A 23,886-nucleotide genomic window follows, 5' to 3' on the forward strand; every position below is an offset into this window, starting at 1 on the left:
AACTCCTAGCTCCCTAAATTCAGCTTGTAGGACCTCATCCCGTTTTTCATGCCAGGATACCGGGCATTGACCTGCGTGATTCGTTGCCTATTGTCGCTCACCAGCTGGACGTTGTCGGAGTTGGATCCCTTTTGCTTTCAGTGCATGGCAGAGTTGAAATGCGGTGTCTGCAAAACGATGTGCGTGCAGTCAATGACAGTCTATACCATGGGGAAGCCTGCAATCCTAGCGAAGTCACGTACTTGCACCTCCTGCTGCTCTCTGGCAAGAGAGAATGAAATGTAGTCTGCTCTCTTTGAATAGAATTGAATGACCAGTGGACGGCAAGCTGCGAGATGTTGCAAATAAGTCTAGCTCCAGTCTGGAAGGAGCTAGACACAAAAATTAATCACCACAGTCACCTTTGTGGCCATGAACTATTATGCATCATGCAGTCCTTGCCCTGCTCTGAGGTTGCAGTTTTTTCTGCAGCAGGTGGCAGATTTCAGTGAGGACATTCTTACTGAAGTGCAGACGTCTCACAAACTGTTCCTCGCTGAGGTTCAGGCAGGAGAATTGCTCCCTGAACACCATGAGTGGATGTGGCCTCCTGCTGGGAGCCTTTATTCCCCCTCCTCCTCCCTCTTCCAGCAGCTTGTCCTGATCTGTGTGCCCTCCGTTCATTCTCCAAGTCATGCTGCATTCCAAGGGCAATTTGTACTAGTGCAATCATGTCTGGCAGCAAGTGGTTTATGCAGAAACCTAGAATTCAGGAAAGAGTCCTTCAGCAGCTGCCACATCGCTCCGCGTAAACTTTTACAATTTGAGACAACTATAGAAAGCACCAAACTTGTAGAACCGTACCAACAGCCAGAAGAAACCAACTAACCTTTAAGTCGTTGACCATCCCTTTAAATAGTGCTGGTGAGGGGGGCGGGGAGTCCTTCGTGCTGCTGAATGCATGTTCAACTGTGTGAGATTAAAATAGGGTGTTAACTGGAGCATTGAGCTCCAAAATGGCAGCGCTGGCATTAAATCAGCATTGTACTTTGACTGACATCATGCTCTGCCTGCTCTGCCCATCTCTGGCGAATGTCCACTGACCTCTTCCTGGCCCCAAAAGGAAAGTAAAAAAAATGGTTTAGTAGACTTACCTCTTTGGGCCTATTCTGGCCCCACTCCTCTAGGTTGACCTGGCAGGAAAGCCACAGCAGCTTCCCTACTCAGGCCCATTGTTAAAAAAGTAGTCAGGCCTCGATAACGTTCTGCATATTTGAAGAACGTCCCTGTTACCACTTGGCAGACAAGGTTAAACCACCCTGTAAAAACTTAGAAGGTAAGTTTAAAAAGTTGGGGGACCTTTTTCCAAAATAAAATTTGAAGATAATTATACAAAGCATCTCTTCAAAGTATTAAATACACATTTCACCCAATTATTCCAACTTTAAGATTTAATTTTTTTAAACAGCTAATTATCTTAATTATCCCTTTACTGCATTTTCCAAACTTAAAATTTATCATAGGATGAGGTTGGGATGAGTTTGACGTGATTGTTGATACATTGCAGTGCGAGTAGTGTGTTCAATATTGCTGTATATTTTGGCTCCATTAAAGAATAACATGACTAAAAGACTACTTTATGGCTCTGTTACTCCAGGTTCAGTGCAAATTTATTCTTTGGCTTACTACAAACAAATAATTTGCACAAGAATAAAAGTTGGTTCAGAGTTGCAATAACAGTCATAATAACTACGTCGATCACATAATACAATTGACGGGAAAATTACTAGCCATTTGGGCATTCATGAAATTTCACAATAAAAATAAGCATCTGAGATTTAGTCTAGTATATTACATCTCTACAAAAGGTCCTTAAAATGTCCATTGTTTTATCAGTCCAAGTGATCACGATCAACTGATAAAAACTGCATAACCATAGATGTGAGGGGAAAAAACACTAAAATGATATTTGCAGCACTCTGTCATAGCACTGTTAGTGCTGAGACATCAGTCTTTTTTTCCAGTATGTTTTGCAATGTGTTGCATTTTCTTTACTTTTACTTAAAAATTTTTAAAAGGAAGCATTACAGAAAAAATAAATATTATTTTCTGTAATTGTCTCGAAGGTGAAAATGTGCTGGGTTTATCCTGTTCATCTGAGTTCTTCAGCAGATTCATTCCACAGGCTAAGACCAATCAGCTGCTAAGTTTTTAGGAGCTAGGCAACAGCTTATCTTTTGATGGACAAGTAACAGACTGGAACATTTAGTCTACTTTGTGCATATTGTTATACAAATAAGAAGTAATTCTTCAAAAAGAAAACTCTTTTCAAAATATTCTTTTTTAACAAAAATGTATTTTACATGACATTGTTCCTTCATATTTTAGCAAGATTTTTAGTAAGAATTTGAAAGAATAGTCAATATTATTTCAGAAATGTTACAAATGGCTGGTTATATATTTCTATCATCTAACATTTTGTTCACACCATTACATATTTTCTGCAGAGAAGCTTTGTAAGATCCAAATGGATTGTACAGCAAAGCCAAGAATTCACAATCCGAAAAGTGATTAAAGACATGATTAACACGTCCATGTGACTTGGCGGTTAGATGGCGGTCAATGATCTGATGGAGCAAGTCTCTGCAATCATTCAACAGTTTAGACAAAACATTCCGATCAAAAGTAAAGTCAACTTGGTGAAAACTGACAACGGTCATTGCTAACTGATGAACCTTCTTTTTGAACTTCTCCATGAGCATCATCTCATCTTGATTGAATTGGTTATTCCTGTACAGGACCCCCAGTTTTATAACCATCTTGATGAGATTTTTGACAATCTTTTCTGCCTCTTTTTTATTCTGTGTGTATTCCTTGGTTACTTTGTATAGCTCATCCAAAACTTCACTGCTTGTATCATCTATCAATGCAGTTGCTATTGACTTTGAAGCCATCTTGCCGAGTATTTTCTTTTGGGCCTGGACAGCCAGACTTTTGGAATTAAAGACCTCAGTGGCCACTGGAAAAAAAAACAAGATAGATTAATCACATGACCGAAACCTGTACAAACTTCAGGAATGGTTGCAAAAAAGTGTTTTATCACGTGTCCAACACACAGTCATCAACTGCAGCATTGCACGCTATTTCTGGCCATACCATGATAAAATTGGCCATTGAATTCTGGTAGATTATTTGCGCTAAGCTTGAAACTATTTGGTCCTCAAATTGCGGCATCTCCGATTGCGCACACGCTCAAAGAGGCCCCGCAAGTTCCAGGTTTAGGTGCGCAAAGCGCATGCGCCTAAATCCGGCACTTGCAATCTGTCAAAATGTCTTTTGCCACATACAAGGTTTCTGCACATGATAAGAGCTCACGGGGTTTGGGATAATATATTAGCATGGATAGAGGATTGGCTAACTAACAGAAAACAGAGAGTCAGGATAAAGGGGTCATTTTCCGATTGGAAAACAGTAACTAGTGGGGTGCCGCAGGGATCGATGCTGGGGCCTCAACAATCTATATTCATTACTTGGATGAAGGAACCGAGTGTAATGTAGCCAAGTTTGCTGATGATACAAAGATGGCTGGGAAAGCAAATTGTGAGGAGCACACAAATAATCTGCAAAGGCATATAGACAGGCTAAGTGGGCAAAACTTTGGCAGATGGAATACAATGTGGGAAAATGTGAGGTTATCCACTTTGGGAGAAAATATAGAACAGCAAATTATAATTTAAATCGAGAAAAATTGCAAAGTGCTGCAGTACAAAGAGACCTGGGGGTCCTTGTGCATGAAACACAAAAAGTTAGTCTGCAGGTACAGCAAGTAATCAGGAAGGCAAATGGAATGTTGGCCTTTATTGCAAGGGGGATAGAGTATAAAAGCACAGAAGTCCTGCTACAACTGTACAGGGTATTGGTGAGGCCACACCTAGGGTACTGCGTACAGTTTTGGTCTCCATATTTAAGGAAGGATACACTTGCATTGGAGGCTGTTCAGAGAAGGTTCACGAGGTTGATTCCGGAGATGAGGGGGTTGACTTATGAAAATAGGTTGAGTAGGTTGGGCCTATACTCATTGGAATTCAGAAGAATGAGAGGTGATCTTATCGAAACATGTAAGATAATGAGGGGTCTTGACAAAGTGGATGCAAAGAGGATATTCCCACTCATAGGGGAAACTAAAGCTAGGGGGTATAGTCTCAGAATAAGGGGCCGCCCATTTAAAACTGAGATAGAAACATGGAAACATAAAAAATAGGTGCAGGACTAGGGCATTCGGCCCTTCCAGCCTGCACCGCCATTCAATGAGTTCATGGCTGAACATGTAACTTCAGTACCCCATTCCTGCTTTCTCGACATACCCCTTGATCCCCCTAGTAGTAAGGACTACATCTAACTCCTTTTTGAATATATTTAGTGAATTGGCCTCAACAACTTTCTGTAGTAGAGAATTCCACAGGTTCACTACTCTCTGGGTGAAGAAGTTTCTCCTCATCTTGGTCCTAAATGGCTTGCCCCTTATCCTTAGACTGTGACCCCTGGTTCTGGACTTCCCAACATTGGGAACATTCTTCCTGCATCTAACCTGTCTAAACCCGTCAGAATTTTAAATGTTTCTATGAGATCCCCTCTCATTCTTCTGAACTCCAGTGAATACAAGCCCAGTTGATCCAGTCTTTCTTGATATGGAAGTTCCGCCATCCTGGGAATCAGTCTGGTGAACCTTCGTTGCACTCCCTCAATAGCAAGAATGTCCTTCCTCAAGTTAGGAGACCAAAACTGTACACAATACTCCAGGTGTGGCCTCACCAAGGCCCTGTACAACTGTAGCAACACATCCCTGCCCCTGTACTCAAATCCCCTCGCTATGAAGGCCAATATGCCATTTGCTTTCTTAACCGCCTGCTGTACCTGCATGCCAATCTTCAATGACTGATGTATCATGATACCCAGGTCTCGTTGCATCTTCCCTTTTCCTAATCTGTCACCATTCAGATAATAGTCTGTCTCTCTGTTTTTACCATCAAAGTGGATAACCTCACACTTATCCACATTATACTTCATCTGCCATGTATTTGCCCTAACCTAGCCAAGTCACTCTGCAGCCTCATAGCATCCTCCTCGCAGCTCACACTGCCACCCAACTTAGTGTCATCCGCAAATTTGGAGATACTAATTTAATCCCCTCGTCTAAATCATTAATATACAATGTAAACAGCTGGAGCCCCAGCACAAAACCTTGCGGTACCCCACTAGTCACTGCCTGCCATTCTGAAAAGTACCCATTTACTCCTACTCTTTGCTTCCTGTCTGACAACCAGTTCTCAATCCACGTCAGCACACTACCTCAAATCCCATGTGCTTTAACTTTGCACATTAATCTCTTGTGTGGGACCTTGTCGAAAGCCTTCTGAAAGTCCAAATACACCACATCAACTGGTTCGCCCTTGTCCACTCTACTGGAAACATCCTCAAAAAATTCCAGAAGATTTGTCAAGCATGATTTCCCTTTCACAAATCCATGCTGACTTGGACCTATCATGTCACCTCTTTCCAAATGCGCTGCTATGACATCCTTAATCATTGATTCCAACATTTTACCCACTACTGATGTCAGGCTAACCAGTCTATAATTTCCTGTTTTCTCTTTCCCTCCTTTTTTAAAAAGTGGGGTTACATTGGCTACCCTCCACTCGATAGGAACTGATCCAGAGTCAATGGAATGTTGGAAAATAACTGTCAATGCATCCGCTATTTCCAAGGCCACCTCCTTAAGTACTCTGGGATGCAGACCATCAGGCCCTGGGAATTTATCAGCCTTCAATCCCATCAATTTCCCCAACACAATTTCCCGACTAATAAGGATTTCCCTCAGTTCCTCCTCCTTACTAGACCCTCTGACCCCTTTTATATCCGGAAGGTTGTTTGTGTCCTCCTTAGTGAATACCGAACCAAAGTACTTGTTCAATTGGTCTGCCATTTCTTTGTTCCCCATTATGACTTCCCCTGATTCTGACTGCAGGGGACCTACGTTTGTCTTTACTAACCTTTTTCTCTTTACATATCTATAGAAGCTTTTGCAGTCCGTTTTAATGTTCCCTGCAAGCTTCCTCTTGTACTCTATTTTCCCTGTCCTAGTCAAATGCTTTGTCCTCCTCTGCTGAGTTCTAAATTTCTCCCAGTCCCCGGGTTCGCTGCTATTTCTGGCCAATTTGTATGCCACTTCCTTGGCTTTAATACTATCCCTGATTTCCCTTGATAGCCACGGTTGAGCCACCTTCCCTTATTTATTTTTACGCCAGACAGGGATGTACAATTGTTGTAGTTCATCCATGCAGTCTCTAAATGTCTGCCATTGCCCATCCACTGTCAACCCCTTAAGTATAATTCGCCAATCTATCCTAGCCAATTCACGCCTCATACCTTCAAAGTTACCCTTCTTTAAGTTCTGGACCATAGTCTCTGAATTAACTGTTTCATTCTCCATCCTAATGTAGAATTCCACCATATTATGGTCACTCTTCCCCAAGGGGCCTCGCACAACGAGATTGCTAATTAATCCTCTCTCATTACACAACACCCAGTCTAAGATGGCCTCCCCGCTAGTTGGTTCTTCGACATATTGGTCGAGAAAACCATCCCTTATGCACTCCAGGAAATCCTCCTCCACCGTATTGCTTCCAGTTTGGTTAGCCCAATCTATATGCATATTAAAGTCACCCACGATAACTGCTGCACCTTTATTGCATGCACCCCTATTTTCCTGTTTGATGCCCTCCCCAACATTACTACTACTGTTTGGAGGTCTGTACACAACTCCCAATAACATTTTTGCCCTTTGGTGTTCTGCAGTTCTACCCATATAGATTTCACAGCGAATGTCCTTCCTAACTATTGCATTAATTTCCTCTTTAACCAGCAATGCTACCCCATCTCCTTTTCCTTTTATTCTATCCTTCCTGAATGTTGAATACCCTTGGATGTTGAGTTCCCAGCCCTGATCATCCTGGAGCCACGTCTCTGTAATCCCAATCACATCATATCTGTTAACATCTATTTGCACAGTTAATTTATTCACCTTATTACGGATACCCCTTGCATTAAGACACAAAGCCTTCAGGCTTGTTTTTTTAACATCCTTTGTCCTTTTAGAATTATGATGTAGTGTGGCCCTTTTTGTTTCGTGCCTTTGTTTACTCGGCCTTCCACTATTGCTTTTTACCTTTCTACCATCTGTTTCTGACTCCATATTACTTCGCCCTATCTCGCTGCATAGGTTCCCATCCCCCTGCCATATTAGTTTAAACACTCCCGAACTGCATTAGCAAATGTTAGGAGAAATTTCTTCTCTCAGAAGATTGTAAATCTGTGGAATTCTCTGCCCCAGAGAGCTGTGGAGGCTGGATCACTGAATATATTTAAGGCGGTGATCGACAGATTTTTGAGAGATAAAGAAATAAAAGGTTATAGGGAGCGGGCAGGGAAATGGAGCTGAGTCCATGATCAGATCAGCCATGATCTTATTAAATGGCAGAGCAGGCTCGAGGGTTCAAATGCCCTATTCCTGCCCCTATTTCTTACGTTCTAATGTTTACCAGCGTAAGAGTTTTAAAAGATAGAAAAATTAAATTTTATTACTAATTTTTATATTAAAAACCTTGTCCATAGGTAAGTTTATTTTTAACCATATTAAAACAAATTTGTTTTAAATTCCCAAATTTTTTTTCCCCCAAAACATTTAATTTAATTCAATTTCAATTAATTTTAAATATGTGAGGTGTTTTTTTAATTTATGTTTTGTGTTTCTGTGTTTTGGGGAGTATTCTCATTGATAGTAATGGGAGCTCCATACACATGGAACTCACTATTACTATCAATGAGAATACTTCATTTTCATTGGTGGTCCAGGCCAACGTGATCCCAGGATGCCCGTACACACCTGGGATGCGTGGGTCTCTGTGATGGGCTGCGCATCTAGGCCTCAGATTGGAAGTGTTTGTTCCTCAGGGACCACCAGATACTTCCGTAAAAAAAATTTTGGTCGCAGGCATCCAACCGTGCACGGGAAGCTTCCGACCATAATTTCTGGCCCAATATCTGCTTGTAGCTCAATATTATTCCCTCGTGACTTTATTGCTTGTGAAATAATTTTCAGGATCAAATGAAGAAGTACTCAATGTTTGTATAGGTGACAAACATTTATATGGAGTATAAAACCAGGGAAGTCTTGCTACAGCTATAAAAGGTATTGGTGAGGCCACACCTGAATACTGCATGCAGTTTTGGTTTCCATATTTATGAAATGATATACTTACTTTGGAGGCAGTTCAGAGAAGGTTCACTAGGTTGATTCCGGGGATGAGGGGGTTGACTTATGAGGAAAGGATGAGTAGGTTGGGCCTCTACTCATTGGAATTCAGAAGAATGAGAGGTGGTCTTATAGAAATGTATAAGATTATGAGGGGTTTTGACAAGGTGGATGCAGAGAGGATGTTTCGACTGATGGGGGAGACTAGAACTAGAGAGCATGATCTTAGAATAAGGGGCCTCCCATTTAAAACACAGATGATCAGAAATTTCTTCTCTCAGAGGGTTGTAAATCTGTGGAATTCACTGCCTCAGAGAGCTGTGGAAGCTGGAACATTGAATAAATTTAAGACAGAAATAGACAGTTTCTTACACGATAAGAGGATAGAAACATAGAAAATAGGTGCAGGAGTAGGCCATTTGGTCCTTTGAGCCTGCACTACCATTCAATAAGATCATGGCTGATAATTCCCTCAGTACCTTCCTCTCCATACCCCTTGATCCCTTCAGCCATAAGGGCCATAGCTAACACCCTCTTGAATATATCCAATGAACTGGCATCAACAACTCTCTTGGTAGGGAATTCCACAGGTTAACAACTCTCTGAATGAAGCAGTTTCTCCTCATCTCAGTCCTAAACGGCCTACCCCTTATCCTAAGACTGTGTCCCCTGGTTCTGGACTTCTCCATCATCGGGAACATTCTTCCTGCATCTAACCTGTCCAATCCCGTCAGAATCTTGTAAGTTTCTATGAGATCCCCTCTCATCCTTCTAAACTCCAGTGTATAAAAGCCCAGTTGATCCATTCTCTCCTCATATGTCAGTCCTGCCATCCCAGGAATCAGTCTGGTGAACCTTCGCTGCACTCCCTCAATAGCAAGAACGTCCTTCCTCAGATTAGGAGACTAAAACTGAACACAATATTCCAGGTGAGGCCTCACCAAGGCCCTGTACAACTGCAGTGAGACCTCCCTGCTCCTATACTCAAATCCCCTAGCTAGGAAGGCCAACATACCATTTGCCTTCTTCACCGTCTGCTGTACCTGCATGCCAACTTTCAATGACTGATGAACCATGACACCCAGGTCTCGTTGCACCTCCCCCTTTCCTAATCTGCCGCCATTCAGATAATATTCTGCCTTCGTGTTTTTGACACCAACGAGGATAACCTCACATTTATCCACATTATAATGCATCTGCCATGCATTTGCCCACTCAACTAACCTGTCCAAATCACCTTGCAGCCTTTTAGCGTCCTCCTTACAGCTCACACCGCCACCCAGTTTAGTATCATCTGCAAACTTGGAGATATTGCACTCAATTCCTTCATCTAAATCATTAATGTATATTGAAAAGAGCTGGGGTCCCAGCACTGAGCCCTGCGGTACTCCACTAGTCACTGCCTGCCATTCTGAAAAGGACTCGTTTATCCCGACTCTCTGCTTCCTGTCTGCCAACCAGTTCTCTATCCACGTCAGTACATTTCCCCCAATACCATGTGCTTTGATTGTGCACACCAATCTCTTGTGTGGGACCTTGGCAAAAGCCTTTTGAAAGTCCAAATACACCACATCCACTGGTTCCCCCTTGTCCACTCTACTAGTTACATCTTCAAAAAATTCCAGAAGATTTGTTAAGCATGATTTCCCTTTCATAAATCCAAATCTGGACCAAATCTGTCACTGCTTTCCAAATGCGCTGCTATTTCAGCCTTAATAATTGATTCCAGCATTTTCCCCACTACTGATGTCAAGCTAACCGGTCTATAATTACCCATTTTCCCTCTCCCTCGTTTTTTAAACAGTGGTGTTACATTAACTACCCTCCAGTCCATAGGTACTGATCCAGAGTCGATAGACTGTTGGAAAATGATCACCAATGCATCCACTATTTCTATGGCCACTTCCTTACATAGTCTGGGATGCAGACTATCAGGCCCCGGGGATTTATCGGCCTTCAATCCTATCAATTTCCCGCTTTATAAAGATATCCTTCAGTTCCTCCTTCTCACTAGACCCTCAGTCCCCTAGTATTTTCGGAAGGTTATTTGTGTCTTCCATCGTGAAAACAGAACCGAAGTATTTGTTTAACTGGTGCACCATTTCTTTGTTCTCCATTATAAACTCACCTGAATCTGACTGCAAGGGACCTACATTTGTCTTCACTCATCTTTTTCTCTTCACATATCTATAGAAGCTTTTTCAATCAGTTGTTATGCTCCCAGCAAGCTTCCTCTCATACTCTGTTTTCCCCCTCCTAATTAAACCCCTTGTCCTCCTCTGCTGAATTACCAAATTCTCCCAGTCCTCAGGTTTGCTGCTTTTTCTGGCCAATTTATATGCCTCTTCCTTGGATTTAACACTATTCTTAATTTCCCTTGTTAGCCACGATTGAGTCACCTTCCCCGTTTTATTTTTACTCTAGACAGGGATGTACAATTTTGAAGTTCATCCATGTGATCTTTAAATGTTTGCCATTGCCTATCCACCGTCAACCGTCTAAGTATCATTTGCCAGTCTATTCTAGCCAATTCATGTCTCATACCTTTCCCAAAGTTCAGGACCCTAGTCTCTGAATTAACTGTGTCAATCTCCACCTTAATAAAGAATTCTACCATATTATGGTCACTCTTCCCCAAGGGGCCTCGCACAACAAGATTGTTAATTAGTCCTTTCTCATTACACATCACCCAGTCTAGGATGGCCAGCCCTCTAATTGGTTCCTCGATATATTGGTCGAGAAAACCATCCCTAATGCACTCCAGGTAATCCTCCTCCACCGCATTGCTACCAGTTTGGTTAGCCCAGTCAATATGTAGATTAAAGTCGCCCATGATAACTGCTGTACCTTTATTGCACACATCCCTAATTTCTTGTTTGATGCTGTCCCCATCCTCATTACTACTGTTTGCTGGTCTGTACACAACTCCCACTAGTGTTTTCTGCCCTTTGGTATTCTGTAGCTCCATCCATACAGATTCCACATCATCCAAGCTAATGTCCTTCCTTACAATTGCATTAATTTCAGCTTTAACCAGCAATGCCACCCCACCTCCTTTTCCTTTCTGTCTATGCTTCCGAAATGTTGAATACCCCTGGATGTTGAGTTCCCAGCCTTGGTCACCGTGGAGCCATGTCTCTGTGATGCCAATTACATCATAACCGTTAACTGCTATCTGCACAGTAAATTCGTCCACCTTATTCCGAATACTCCTCGCATTGAGGCACAGAGCCTGCAGGCTTGTCTTTGTAACACCCTTTGCCCCTTTAGGATTTTGCTGTAATGTGGCCCTTTTTGCTTTTTGCCTTAGGTTTCTCTGCCCTCCACTTTTACTTTTCTTCTTTCTATCTTTTGCTTCTGCCCCCAATCTACTTCCTCTGTCTCCCTGCATAGGTTCCCATCCCCCTGCCATATTAGTTTAACCCCTCCCCTACAGCACGAGCAAACACTCCCCCTAGGACATTGGTTCTGGTCCTGCCAAGGTGCAGACCATCTGGTTTATACTGGTCCCACCGCCCCCAGAACCGGTTCTAATGTCCCAGCAATTTGAATCCCTCTCTTCTACACCACTCCTCAAGCCACTTATTCATCTGAGCTATCCTTCGATTCCTACTCTGACTAGCACGTGGCACTGGTAGCAATCCTGAGATTACTACTTTTGAGGTCCTACTTTTTAATTTAGCTCCTAGCTCCCTAAATTCGTCTTGTAGGACCTCATCCCATTTTTTACCTATATCGTTGGTACCTCTTTGCACCACGACAACTGGCTGTTTACCCTCCCCCTTTAAAATGTCCTGCACCCGCTCCGAGACATCCTTGACCCTTGCACCAGGGAGGCAACATAGCATCCTGGAGTCTTGGTTGCGGCCGCAGAAACATCTATCTATTCCCCTTACAATAGAATCCCCTATCACTATAGCTCTCCCAATCTTTTTCCTGCCGTCCTGTGCAGCAGAGCCACCCATGATGCCATGGACGTTGCTGCTTTTGCCCTCCCCTGATGAGTCATCCCCCTCAACAGTACCCAAAGTGGTGTATCTGTTTTGCAAGGGGATGACCGCAGGGGACCCCTGCACTACCTTCCTTCCACTGCTGTTCCTATTGGTCACCCATCCCCTATCTGGCTACATAACCTTTACCTGCGGTAAGACCAACTCACTAAACGTGTTATTCACATCATTCTCAGCATCGTGGATGCTCCAGAGTGAATCCACCTGCAGCTCCAGTGCTGCAATGCGGTCTGTCAGGAGCTGCAGCCGGATACACTTTCCGCATATGTAGTCATCAGGGACACTGGAAGCGTCCCTGACTTCCCACATAGTACAGGAGGAGCATAACACGGATAAGGGGTTATGGGGAGCGGGCGGGGAAGTGGAGCTGAGTCCATGAGCAGATCAGCCATGATCTTACTGAATGGTGGAGCAGGCTCGAGGGGCCGCATGACCTACTCCTGTTCCTATTCCTTATGTTCTTATGTAAATATTTTCATTTTAATCAGTGTTTTTGAAGGCTACAATTTGTATATTCAATAATTTTAGGAGTAGGTTAAAATATATATTTTTAAAACCACACAAACATGAATGGTCTGCAAAATTGTTCTACTCTTTATAGTACACATAGGAAGCTCGACATTGCTGGATATACCAGTTTGTGACACATTTTAGAGTGCAAATACAATTCTGCAGCAAATAGGTAGTGTTATGTCTTTAGATGCTGTGATAATGACTCTATGAGGCAAAGTATTGCACTTGAACTGTTGTGATCTTAGTCCATTTAATATAACTCCAAAGTGAGGATACCACATGGTGGACTCCCTTTTATAGCTGGGTACCTGTGGTATACAGATGACCCCTGGGCCTCCACCAGTTGCACCCTCTGGTGGTGCCAACATATTGTATATTGTGTGAACCTTGTTGATGGTACCTCTGGTAAACAAGTCTCCATCTTATGCAACTATACAGTTACTACAGAGAATATATCTATAGTGTACATATATAACATCACTCTCCCCCAAGTCTTTGGTGCCAATACATTTGCACTATGGACTCTGGCTTGGCTCTCCCCAGACTTTAGTGCCAATAGCCCTTGCACCTTGATTGTGCTTTGGCTTGGCTCTCTCCCTGTTAACCCCCAAATCCTTATTGCCACAACGTTGGGTAGTGGTTACCAGTTGGGATGGTTCGATGATGCAGTGGGACTTCAGTGGGTTCTGGGTGTGATCCATGTGTGTGTCCATGGCTACATGCATCCATTTCCCCCCACAGATGTAGATCATGCTGGTGGCGCATCACATTCATATACATTCATATACATTCAAGTCCAGAAAAGGAAACTTGCATTTACATCATTGCATTTGTGGTACAGTTGTGAAGCAAGTACTGGTGAGATACATTGATGGTACATCTTTGGGATCGGTGCTGGGGTCAGCACTGGTGCATGAGGACAAGCTCGTTCCAGAGCTGCTGGGTGGTGTCCAGGCAGCCTGGTGGCGGCACGTTTCCCGGTGCTGGCAGTGAGAACCCGGTTGGTTCGAGTTGCCCACTACATAATCAGAATACAGTTGAAATCCTGCATCATTTCATTGTTTATTGTAGATAAACTGTAATTCCGATCGCAATCGCCCGACTTTTTTTGCTTATTACATGTATAAAACTCTGATCATCAATTACAAGCTTTACATTTAGCTCACAGTTGTTATTACATTGTGTGAGAATGTGGGACTGTCCCTTTAAGTGTGGTGGGTTGCTGGCCTCCTTTAAGAGAGCCCTGCTATCTTTACCCCAATCCTCTTCTTCGCTTGGCGCCACATGTTGCTCCATCAGCGCTGCAACTCGTGGTCTGACCACCGCCATCTTTTCCTTCAGCGCTTCACCTCGTGCTTTGGGCGCCATCTTTCTTCCATCCATGATGTCAGCTGCTGTGATCCTCTTCTCCCCAGGTTCTGCCACCGAAGCTGGGAAGTCGCCTTTGGATCCGATTTTCTTCCTCCGGAGTCCTGCCACTGGAGCCTGGAAGGTGCATTCAGGTCGTCCCAGCTGGATCATCTCCACGCAGTCGTGCTGAGCAGTCTGTGCCTCGGGTGCTGTGCTGGTCTGCTCTCTGGTGCCGGGTCCACCCTCAGGTGGGAACTTGCTTTGCCTCTGAGTGCGGGGGACGTTGATCACTGGAGGGATGAAATCTTCCCAGATCCAATGGATCTTCTTCATCCACCTTCTTCCGAGTAGCGTTGGTCCATCATTTGCAACAATCCACAGTGGTAACTTGTGCACCGCACCATTATGGAGTATCTTAACATTCACACTACCAACGACTGGGATGAGTTCATTGGTGTAGGTGAGCAGCTTTGCTTGAACCGGGACCAACTTGGGTTGTTCAGTTTGATTGTCCCATAGCCTCTCAAAGGCTTCTTGATTCATACTGACTGGCTCACCCCAGTGTGCACCTCCATGAAGACTGGAGCACAGTTTATCTCGACTTCCATTCTCAACGAGTTACATTCTGTGGTGCAGGTAAACATTCTGTACACCTCATCGTGGGGCTGAGCTGCCTCTCTGACCACTCCTTCATAATCCGCGCTGGATTCATGGCCCTCTGCAGACTCTTCATCAACACGGTGAGTCCTATTTCTTCTACACATTCGCTGGAGGTGGCCCTTTGTGCTGCACCCTTCGCACACATAGTCCTTAAAACGGCACTAGTGAGCTGGGTGACTCCCTCTGCAAGGCGACTCCCTCTGCAAGGCCAGCATGGTGCTAACCGATTAGCCCCCCTCGGCAGACTCAGAGTTAAGGGACTCGGGGGGCCTGTTCTTTCTCTCCTGAGGAGATTCACATTCTACAGTCCAGCCTCTAAAAGGCACCAGTCTGTGTACAGTACTTGCCGGGTTTGAGTCCTGAGGATGAGTCATCCGCCTAGTCACAGGTCGAGGTCATGAATGCCTGGTTCATGGTGATGACCTTCTGCAGTGTGACTGTGGTATCCGCAGATAGTGGCCTGTGAAGAAGGCCCTCATGGCCGATTCCAATGAAACAAATATCCCGCAGCACTTCGGTGAGGTTGTTGTCGAAATCACACAGTGCCGCCAGCCTCCTGATGTCTGCAGCATATTTCGCGATTTCCTAGCTTTAGGGCCATCGGTGGGTGTAAAACCGGTGTCTGGCTGGCTGTGAGGATGCTCTCTTTGGGCTTGAGTTGTTCTTGGATCAGCGTTACAAGCTCCTCGTACGTCTTGGTTGTTGTCTTCACTGGTGCCAGCAAGTCCCTGAAGAGGCCATAGATGGTGGGCCCACAACTGGTGAGCAAGATAGCTCTGCGCTTATCAGCCAGCGAGGTCGGATCATCGCCTGTCAGGTCGTTTGCTGTGAAGAAATGGTCGAGCCTCTCCACAAAGGCGTCCCAATCATCCCCATCGGCGAACTGCTGCAACATACCAAAGTTAGCCATTTTCGCATGAAAGTCCGTAATCTTGTCGCCAATTGTTATGTCTTTAGATGCTCTGATAACAACTCCATGAGGCAAAGTATTGCACTTGAACTGTAGTGACCTTAGTCCATTTAATATAACTCCAGAGTGAGGATACCACATGGTGAACTCCCTTTTATAGCTGGGTACCTGTGGTGTACAGGTGACCCCTGGGCCTCCACCAGTTGCGCCTTCTGGTGGTACGAGCATAATGTATACAGTGTAAACCTTGTTGATGGTACCTCAGGTAAACAAGTCTCCATCTTATGCAACAACACAGTGACTCCACAAAGAGTATATCTATAGTGTATATATATAACTGATAGTAAATTATATTAATTCTCCAAATGAGTGGGCAACACACCACTTGTCCATCACCGACAACGGCTCGATAATATCACCACTGACCAAGTCCTGAAGGATATAGTTGCATCAGGTGATGAAGCAACCAATATCAATAGTAACCTCGATAGTGACCTCGTCCCCAAAAATCTACCTGTCACAGACAAGTTTGTCAGTTGATACAAGTGACCACCACACAGTACTGGTGAAGACAAAACCTTATCTTCACAATGATGAATGTAGGGAGATAGAGGGAAACAAAAAGGAGGCAAAAACAAAAGACAGAAAGGAGATGAGGAAAAGTGGAGGGCAGAGAAACCCAAGGCAAAGAACAAAAAGGGCCATTGTACAGCAAAATTCTAAAAGGACAGAGGGTGTTAAAAAAACAAGCCTAAAGGCTTTGTGTCTTAATGCAAGGAGTATCCGCAATAAGGTGGATGAATTAACTGTGCAAATAGATGTTAACAAATATGATGTGATTGGGATTACGGAGACGTGGCTCCAGGATGAGCAGGGCTGGGAACTCAACATCCAGGGGTATTCAACATTCAGGAAGGATAGAATAAAAGGAAAAGGAGGTGGGGTAGCATTGCTGGTTAAGGAGGAGATTAAGGCAATAGTTAGGAAGGACATTAGCTTGGATGATGTGGAATCTATATGGGTAGAGCTGCAGAACACCAAAGGGCAAAAAACGTTAGTGGGAGTTGTGTACAGACCTCCAAACAGTAGTAGTGATGTTGCGGAGGGCATCAAACAGGAAATTAGGGGTGCGTGCAATAAAGGTGCAGCAGTTATAATGGGTGACTTTAATATGCACATAGATTGGGCTAACCAAACTGGAAGCAATACGGTGGAGGAGGATTTTCTGGAGTGCATAAGGGATGGTTTTTTAGACCAATATGTCGAGGAACCAACTAGGGGGGAGGCCATCTTAGACTGGGTGTTATGTAATGAGAAAGGATTAATTAGCAATCTCGTTGTGCGAGGCCCCTTGGGGAAGAGTGACCATAATATGGTGGAATTCTGCATTAGGATGGAGAATGAAACAGTTAATTCAGAGACCATGGTCCAGAACTTAAAGAAGGCTAACTTTGAAGGTATGAGGCGTGAATTGGCTGAGATGGATTGGCGAATGATACTTAAGGGGTTGACTGTGGATGGGCAATGGCAGACATTTAGAGACCGCATGGATGAACTACAACAATTGTACATTCCTGTCTGGCATAGAAATAAAAAAGGGAAGGTGGCTCAACCATGGCTATCAAGGGAAATCAGGGATAGTATTAAAGCCAAGGAAGTGGCATACAAATTGGCCAGAAATAGCAGCGAACCTGGGGACTGGGAGAAATTTAGAACTCAGCAGAGGAGGACAAAGGGTTTGATAAGGGCAGGGAAAATGGAGTATGAGAAGAAGCTTGCAGGGAACATTAAGACGGATTGCAAAAGTTTCTATAGATATGTAAAGAGAAAAAGGTTAGTAAAGACAAACGTAGGTCCCCTGCAGTCAGAATCAGGGGAAGTCATAACGGGGAACAAAGAAATGGCGGACCAATTGAACAAGTACTTTGGTTCGGTATTCACGAAGGAGGACACGAACAACCTTCCGGTTATAAAAGGGGTCGGGGGGTCTAGTAAGGAGGAGGAACTGAGGGAAATCCTTATTAGCCGGGAAATTGTGTTGGGGAAATTGATGGGATTGAAGGCCGATAAATCCCCAGGGCCTGATGGACTGCATCCCAGAGTACTTAAGAGGTGGCCTTGGAAATAGTGGATGCGTTGACAGTCATTTTCCAACATTCCATTGACTCTGGATCAGTTCCTATGGAGTGGAGGGTAGCCAATGTAACCCCACTTTTTAAAAAAGGAGGGAGAGAGAAAACAGGGAATTATAGACCGGTCAGCCTGACATCGGTAGTGGGTAAAATGATGGAATCAATTATTAAGGATGTCATAGCAGTGCATTTGGAAAGAGGTGACATGATAGGTCCAAGTCAGCATGGATTTGTGAAAGGGAAATCATGCTTGACAAATCTTCTGGAATTTTTTGAGGATGTTTCCAGTAGAGTGGATAAGGGAGAACCAGTTGATGTGGTATATTTGGACTTTCAGAAGGCGTTCGACAAGGTCCCACACAAGAGATTGATGTGCAAAGTTAGAGCACATGGGATTGGGGGTAGTGTACTGACATGGATTGAGAACTGGTTGTCAGACAGGAAGCAAAGAGTAGGAGTAAATGGGTACTTTTCAGAATGGCAGGCAGTGACTAGTGGGGTACCGCAAGGTTCTGTGCTGGGGCCCCAGCTGTTTACACTGTACATTAATGATTTAGATGAGGGGATTAAATGTAGTATCTCCAAATTTGCGGATGACACTAAGTTGGGTGGCAGTGTGAGCTGCGAGGAGGATGCTGTGAGGCTGCAGAGTGACTTGGATAGGTTAGGTGAGTGGGCAAATGCATGGCAGATGAAGTATAATGTGGATAAATGTGAGGTTATCCACTTTGGTGGTAAAAACAGAGAGACAGACTATTATCTGAATGGTGACAGATTAGGAAAAGGGGAGGTGCAAAGAGACCTGGGTGTCATGGTACATCAGTCATTGAAGGTTGGCATGCAGGTGCAGCAGGCGGTTAAGAAAGCAAATGGCATGTTGGCCTTCATAGCAAGGGGATTTGAGTACAGGGGCAGGGAGGTGTTGCTACAGTTGTACAGGGCATTGGTGAGGCCACACATGGAGTATTGTGTACAGTTTTGGTCTCCTAACCTGAGGAAGGACATTCTTGCTATTGAGGGAGTGCAGCGAAGGTTCACCAGACTGATTCCCGGGATGGCGGGACTGACCTATCAAGAAAGACTGGATCAACTGGGCTTGTATTCACTGGAGTTCAGAAGAATGAGAGGGGACCTCATAGAAACATATAAAATTCTGACGGGGTTAGACAGGTTAGATGCAGGAAGAATGTTCCCAATGTTGGGGAAGTCCAGAACCAGGGGTCACAGTCTAAGGATAAGGGGTAAGCCATTTAGGACCGAGATGCGGAGGAACTTCTTCACCCAGAGAGTGGTGAACCTGTGGAATTCTCTACCACAGAAAGTTGTTGAGGCCAATTCACTAAATATATTCAAAAAGGAGTTAGATGAGGTCCTTACTGCTAGGGGGATCAAGGGGTATGGCGAGAAAGCAGGAATGGGGTACTGAAGTTGAATGTTCAGCCATGAACTCATTGAATGGCGGTGCAGGCTAGAAGGGCCGAATGGCCTACTCCTGCACCTATTTTCTATGTTTCTATGTTTCTATGTTAATGCCATTGCCATATTAAGTGGGAAAGACCAAGGACAGATCTAGCAGCTTAAAACTAATCCTTGAGGCCATTGTGGACCAACGCAAAAGCAGAATTATATAATACCACACTTTGTAACGACATGGCCCAGCTCATTCCTCATGATCACCATTACTCTGTACCAACATTGGTGCAATGGGTAGCACCAGGAACATTTCAGAATTTAAGTAGTTCCATAACAAACTACATCGGACATAGCAAAGGCTATGGGTTCTGTGTTCTGCTGAAGACCTGTGTTCCAGGGTTAGCCATCTCTCCAGCGAAGATATTCCTTGCAGCTGTGAAACTGCCATCTACTCAGCAATGTGGAAAATTGCAATGGTATACACAACTACAAAATACAGGATAAATCTTGTAATGTATGTACATAAGGTCTGCCCACCAACAGGGGGCATTACTGTCGGAGGTCCTAGGGTCATGGGTACACTCATGTTGGGCCCAGTATATAACCTGAACTTCACCTTTGTATCTTCACTTCTGGAAGCCATTAAAGACTGACTAGGTTACACCTAGTCACTGCCTCACAGTACGAAGTTCATAGTATCATTTCATACACCACAACTGGTGACGAGGCAAATACGAACCCACGCAAAAGTATGGCGAGCACAGCACAATCGAGTACTGTTGGAATTCTCGAGAGATTCAATGAGGGAGAGGATTGCGGAGATTTCACGGATCGTCTTAACCAGTGTTTCGTGGCAAACGACCTAAACAAAGACAAGGATGCAGAGAAGCGCAGGGCAGTTCTTCTCATCGTCTGTGGCCCCATGATCTATGCACTCATCAAGAATCTGCTCTCACCCACTCTTCCTACAGAAAAGGATTACAAAGAATTGTGTGCTCTAGTTCGGGAACACCTTAAACCCAAGGAAGAAATCCTCATATGCAGATATTGCTTCTATACGCACGTTCATCCAGGAAAAAAAAGAAAAAAAAAAGCCCCAGCTGTTTACATTGTACATTAATGATTTAGATGAGGGGATTAAATGTAGTATCTCCAAATTTGCGGATGACACTAAGTTGGGTGGCAGTGTGAGCTGCGAGGAGGATGCTATGAGGCTGCAGAGCGACTTGGATAGGTTAGGTGAGTGGGCAAATGCATGGCAGATGAAGTATAATGTGGATAAATGTGAGGTTATCCACTTTGGTGGTAAAAACAGAGAGACAGACTATTATCTGAATGGTGACAGATTAGGAAAAGGGAAGGTGCAAAGAGACCTGGGTGTCATGGTACATCAGTCATTGAAGGTTGGCATGCAGGTACAGTAGGCGGTTAAGAAAGCAAATGGCATGTTGGCCTTCATAGCGAGGGGATTTGAGTACAGGGGCAGGGAGGTGTTGCTACAGTTGTACAGGGCCTTGGTGAGGCCACACCTGGAGTATTGTGTACAGTTTTGGTCTCCTAACCTGAGGAAGGACATTCTTGCTATTGAGGGAGTGCAGCGAAGGTTCACCAGACTGATTCCCAGGATGGTGGGACTGACCTATCAAGAAAGACTGGATCAACTGGGCTTGTATTCACTGGAGTTCAGAAGAATGAGAGGGGACCTCATAGAAACGTTTAAAATTCTGACGGGGTTAGACAGGTTAGATGCAGGAAGAATGTTCCCAATGTTGGGGAAGTCCAGAACCAGGGGACACAGTCTAAGGATAAGGGGTAAGCCATTTAGGACCAAGATGAGGAGGAATTTCTTCACCCAGAGAGTGGTGAACCTGTGGAATTCTCTACCACAGAAAGTTGTTCAGGCCAATTCACTAAATATATTCAAAAAGGAGTTAGATGAAGTCCTTACTACTAGGGGGAATCAAGGGGTATGGTGAGAAAGCAGGAATGGGGTACTGAAGTTGCATGTTCAGCCATGAACTCATTGAATGGCGGTGCAGGCTAGAAGGGCCGAATGGCCTACTCCTGCACCTATTTTCTATGTTTCTATGTTGCAGCATTTGTTGCCAACCTGTGACATCTTGCAGGGCCTTGCAAATTTGGAAGACATGCTGTGTGACTTTTTCATGATCGGGGTCAACCACGAGGTGATCTTAAGTAAGCTGCTGGCTGCGGAGACGCCGGACCTCAGCAAGGTCATCAACATCGCCCAGGCTTGCTTGTCCACGCAGAAAAGCATGGAGTAGATATCGCGACAAAACAGGAACTCCACGGCAAGTACTGTGTACAAAATTGTATCGACGGCTGGCAGAGCTGCACATGGCAGGGCCTACTCGACTGCATCTGCAGGACCAGGAGCCACTCAAAGTTCACCATCGAGGGCCTACTCAACTGCGTATGCGAGAACGGGAGCCGCTCAAAGCCCACCATCGGGCGCAAATCCGAGCTCAACATGTTGACGTTGCGGGGGCAATCACCGACCTCATCAGTGCCGCTTCAGGCAATATGTATGCAGAGGGTGTGCGAAGATGGGGCATCTTCAGTGGACATGTCCACAGCAGAGCAAGCGAGCTGCGACGCACCACACGGAGGATTAATTCAGCGTGGATCTGGTGATGTAGCCCGAGGCATTTGAGAGCTCCGAGGAGGAAGTGTATAGCATGTGTGCGTTCCTAACAAAGAGCCAACCGATAATGATGGAGGTAAAATTAAACGGCGTGCCGGTATCCATGGAATTAGACACGGGTGCGAGTCAATCGATAATGAGCCAGAGGACTTTCAAAAAGCTGTGGGAGGCCAAGGCAGAGAGACCCAAGCTGAGTCTAATAAATGTAAAGTTGCGAACCTACACCAAAGAGCTCATACCAGTGATCAGTAGTGCAGCAGTAAGAGTGTCGTACGAGGGAGCGGTTCATGATCTACCGTTATGAATTATCCCGGGCAATGGCCCATCGTTATTCGGCAGGAGTTAGCTCGAGAAAATAAAATGGAAATGGTACGATATCAAAGCTTTGTCATCAGCGGATGATGATTTGTGTGCTCAAGTGCTGAGCAAATTTGAACCGGGAATTGACAGCTTCAAGGGAGCCAAGGTGCAGATTTACCTCGGCCCAGACGCAAGGCCCATCCATCACAAAGCCAGGGTGGTCCCGCACATGATGAGAGAAAAGGTTGAGCTCGAATTAGACAGGCTACAACGCAAGGGGGTCATCTCATTGGTCGAATTTAATGAATGGGCCAGCCCCATTGTTCCATTGTTAAAGAGCGATGGCACGGTCAGGATTTGTGGAAACTACAAGGTCACGATCAACCGAGTTTCGAAACAAGATCAGTACCCGTTACCGAAAGCTGATGACCTGTTTGCAACGCTAGCTGGGGGAAAATCATTCACCAAATTGGATCTAACATCGGCCTACATGACACAGGAACTGGTTGAATCAAAGAAACTTATGTGCATCAACACACACAAAGGACTGTTTATTTACAACAGGTGCCCTTTTGGCATTCGTTCGGCGGCAGCCATATTTCAGAGAAACATGGAGAGCCTATTGAAATCCTATCCCCAGGACCGTGGTATTCCAAGATGATATCCTAGTTACAGGTCGTGACACCGCCGAGCACCTGCACAATCTGGAAGAGGTTCTGCATCGTCTGGACAAAGTGGGACTCAGGCTGAAACATTCGAAGTGTATTTTCATAGCACCAGAGGTCGAATTCCTTGGACGAAAGATTGCTGGAAAAGGAATCAGACCTACAGACGTGAAAACAGAGGCCATCAAAAATGCGCCCAGACCCCAGAATGTGATGGGGCTGCATTAGTTCCTGGGTCTTCTCAACTACTTCGGTAACCTCTTACCCAAATTGAGCACAGTATTAGAGCCTTTGCACATGCTGCTCAGGAAAGGAGACGACTGAGTGTGAGGTGCACTTCAACGCAGAGCCTTTGAGAAGGCTAGAAATCTGTTGTGTTCCCACAAGCTACTGGTACTGTATGACCCATGCAAGCGTCTAGTTTTGACATGTGATGCATCATCCTATGGGATCAGCTGCGTACTCCAGCAAGCCAGTGAGTCAGGCAAACTACAATCAGTTGCATACGCGTCTCGAAGCCTGCCCAAGGTGGAAAGAGCCTACGGCATTGTAGAGAAAGAGGCTTTAGCATGTGTTTATGGGGTAAAAAAAGTGCACCAATATCTGTTTGGGCTTCACTTCGCTCTGGAAACCGATCATAAGCCGCTTATATCGTTGTTCTCGGAACATGAAGGTATCAATACCAACACATCGTCCCGCATCCAGAGGTGGGCACTGACATTATCTGCCTATGTTTATTTCATTCGCCATAGACCAGGCACTGACAACTGCGCTGATGCATTGAGCCGGTTACCGTTGCCCACACCGGAGGTGGAAATGCCAATGCCCGCAGAGCTATTCATGGTTATGGATGCCTTTGAGAGTGAAGGGTCACCTGTCACTGCTCAACAAGTTAAGACCTGGACCAGCCAGGATCCGACCCTATCGGTTGTAAAACGTTTTGTTCTTAACGGGGACTGGTCGACCATCCCCAAGGAA

At 44.8% G+C, this 23,886-nt stretch overlaps 1 protein-coding gene across 3 annotated transcripts in view; it reads right to left on the reverse strand.

Annotated features, from left to right (window-relative positions):
* Positions 1 to 2,349: 2,349 nt before the first annotated feature.
* Positions 2,350 to 23,886, reverse strand: part of LOC139232599 (tumor necrosis factor alpha-induced protein 8) — a 240,929-nt gene continuing 219,392 nt past the window's right edge. For all 3 annotated transcript variants that reach the window (XM_070863218.1, XM_070863139.1, XM_070863061.1), the window contains one exon: positions 2,350 to 2,998. In XM_070863218.1, coding sequence (XP_070719319.1) covers positions 2,433 to 2,998 — 566 coding nt within the window. In that variant the 3' untranslated portion in view covers positions 2,350 to 2,432. The remainder of the gene's footprint in view (positions 2,999 to 23,886) is intronic.

The sequence above is a fragment of the Pristiophorus japonicus genome, chromosome 1 (genome assembly GCF_044704955.1).
Source record: "Pristiophorus japonicus isolate sPriJap1 chromosome 1, sPriJap1.hap1, whole genome shotgun sequence".
Taxonomy (NCBI): domain Eukaryota; kingdom Metazoa; phylum Chordata; class Chondrichthyes; family Pristiophoridae; genus Pristiophorus; species Pristiophorus japonicus.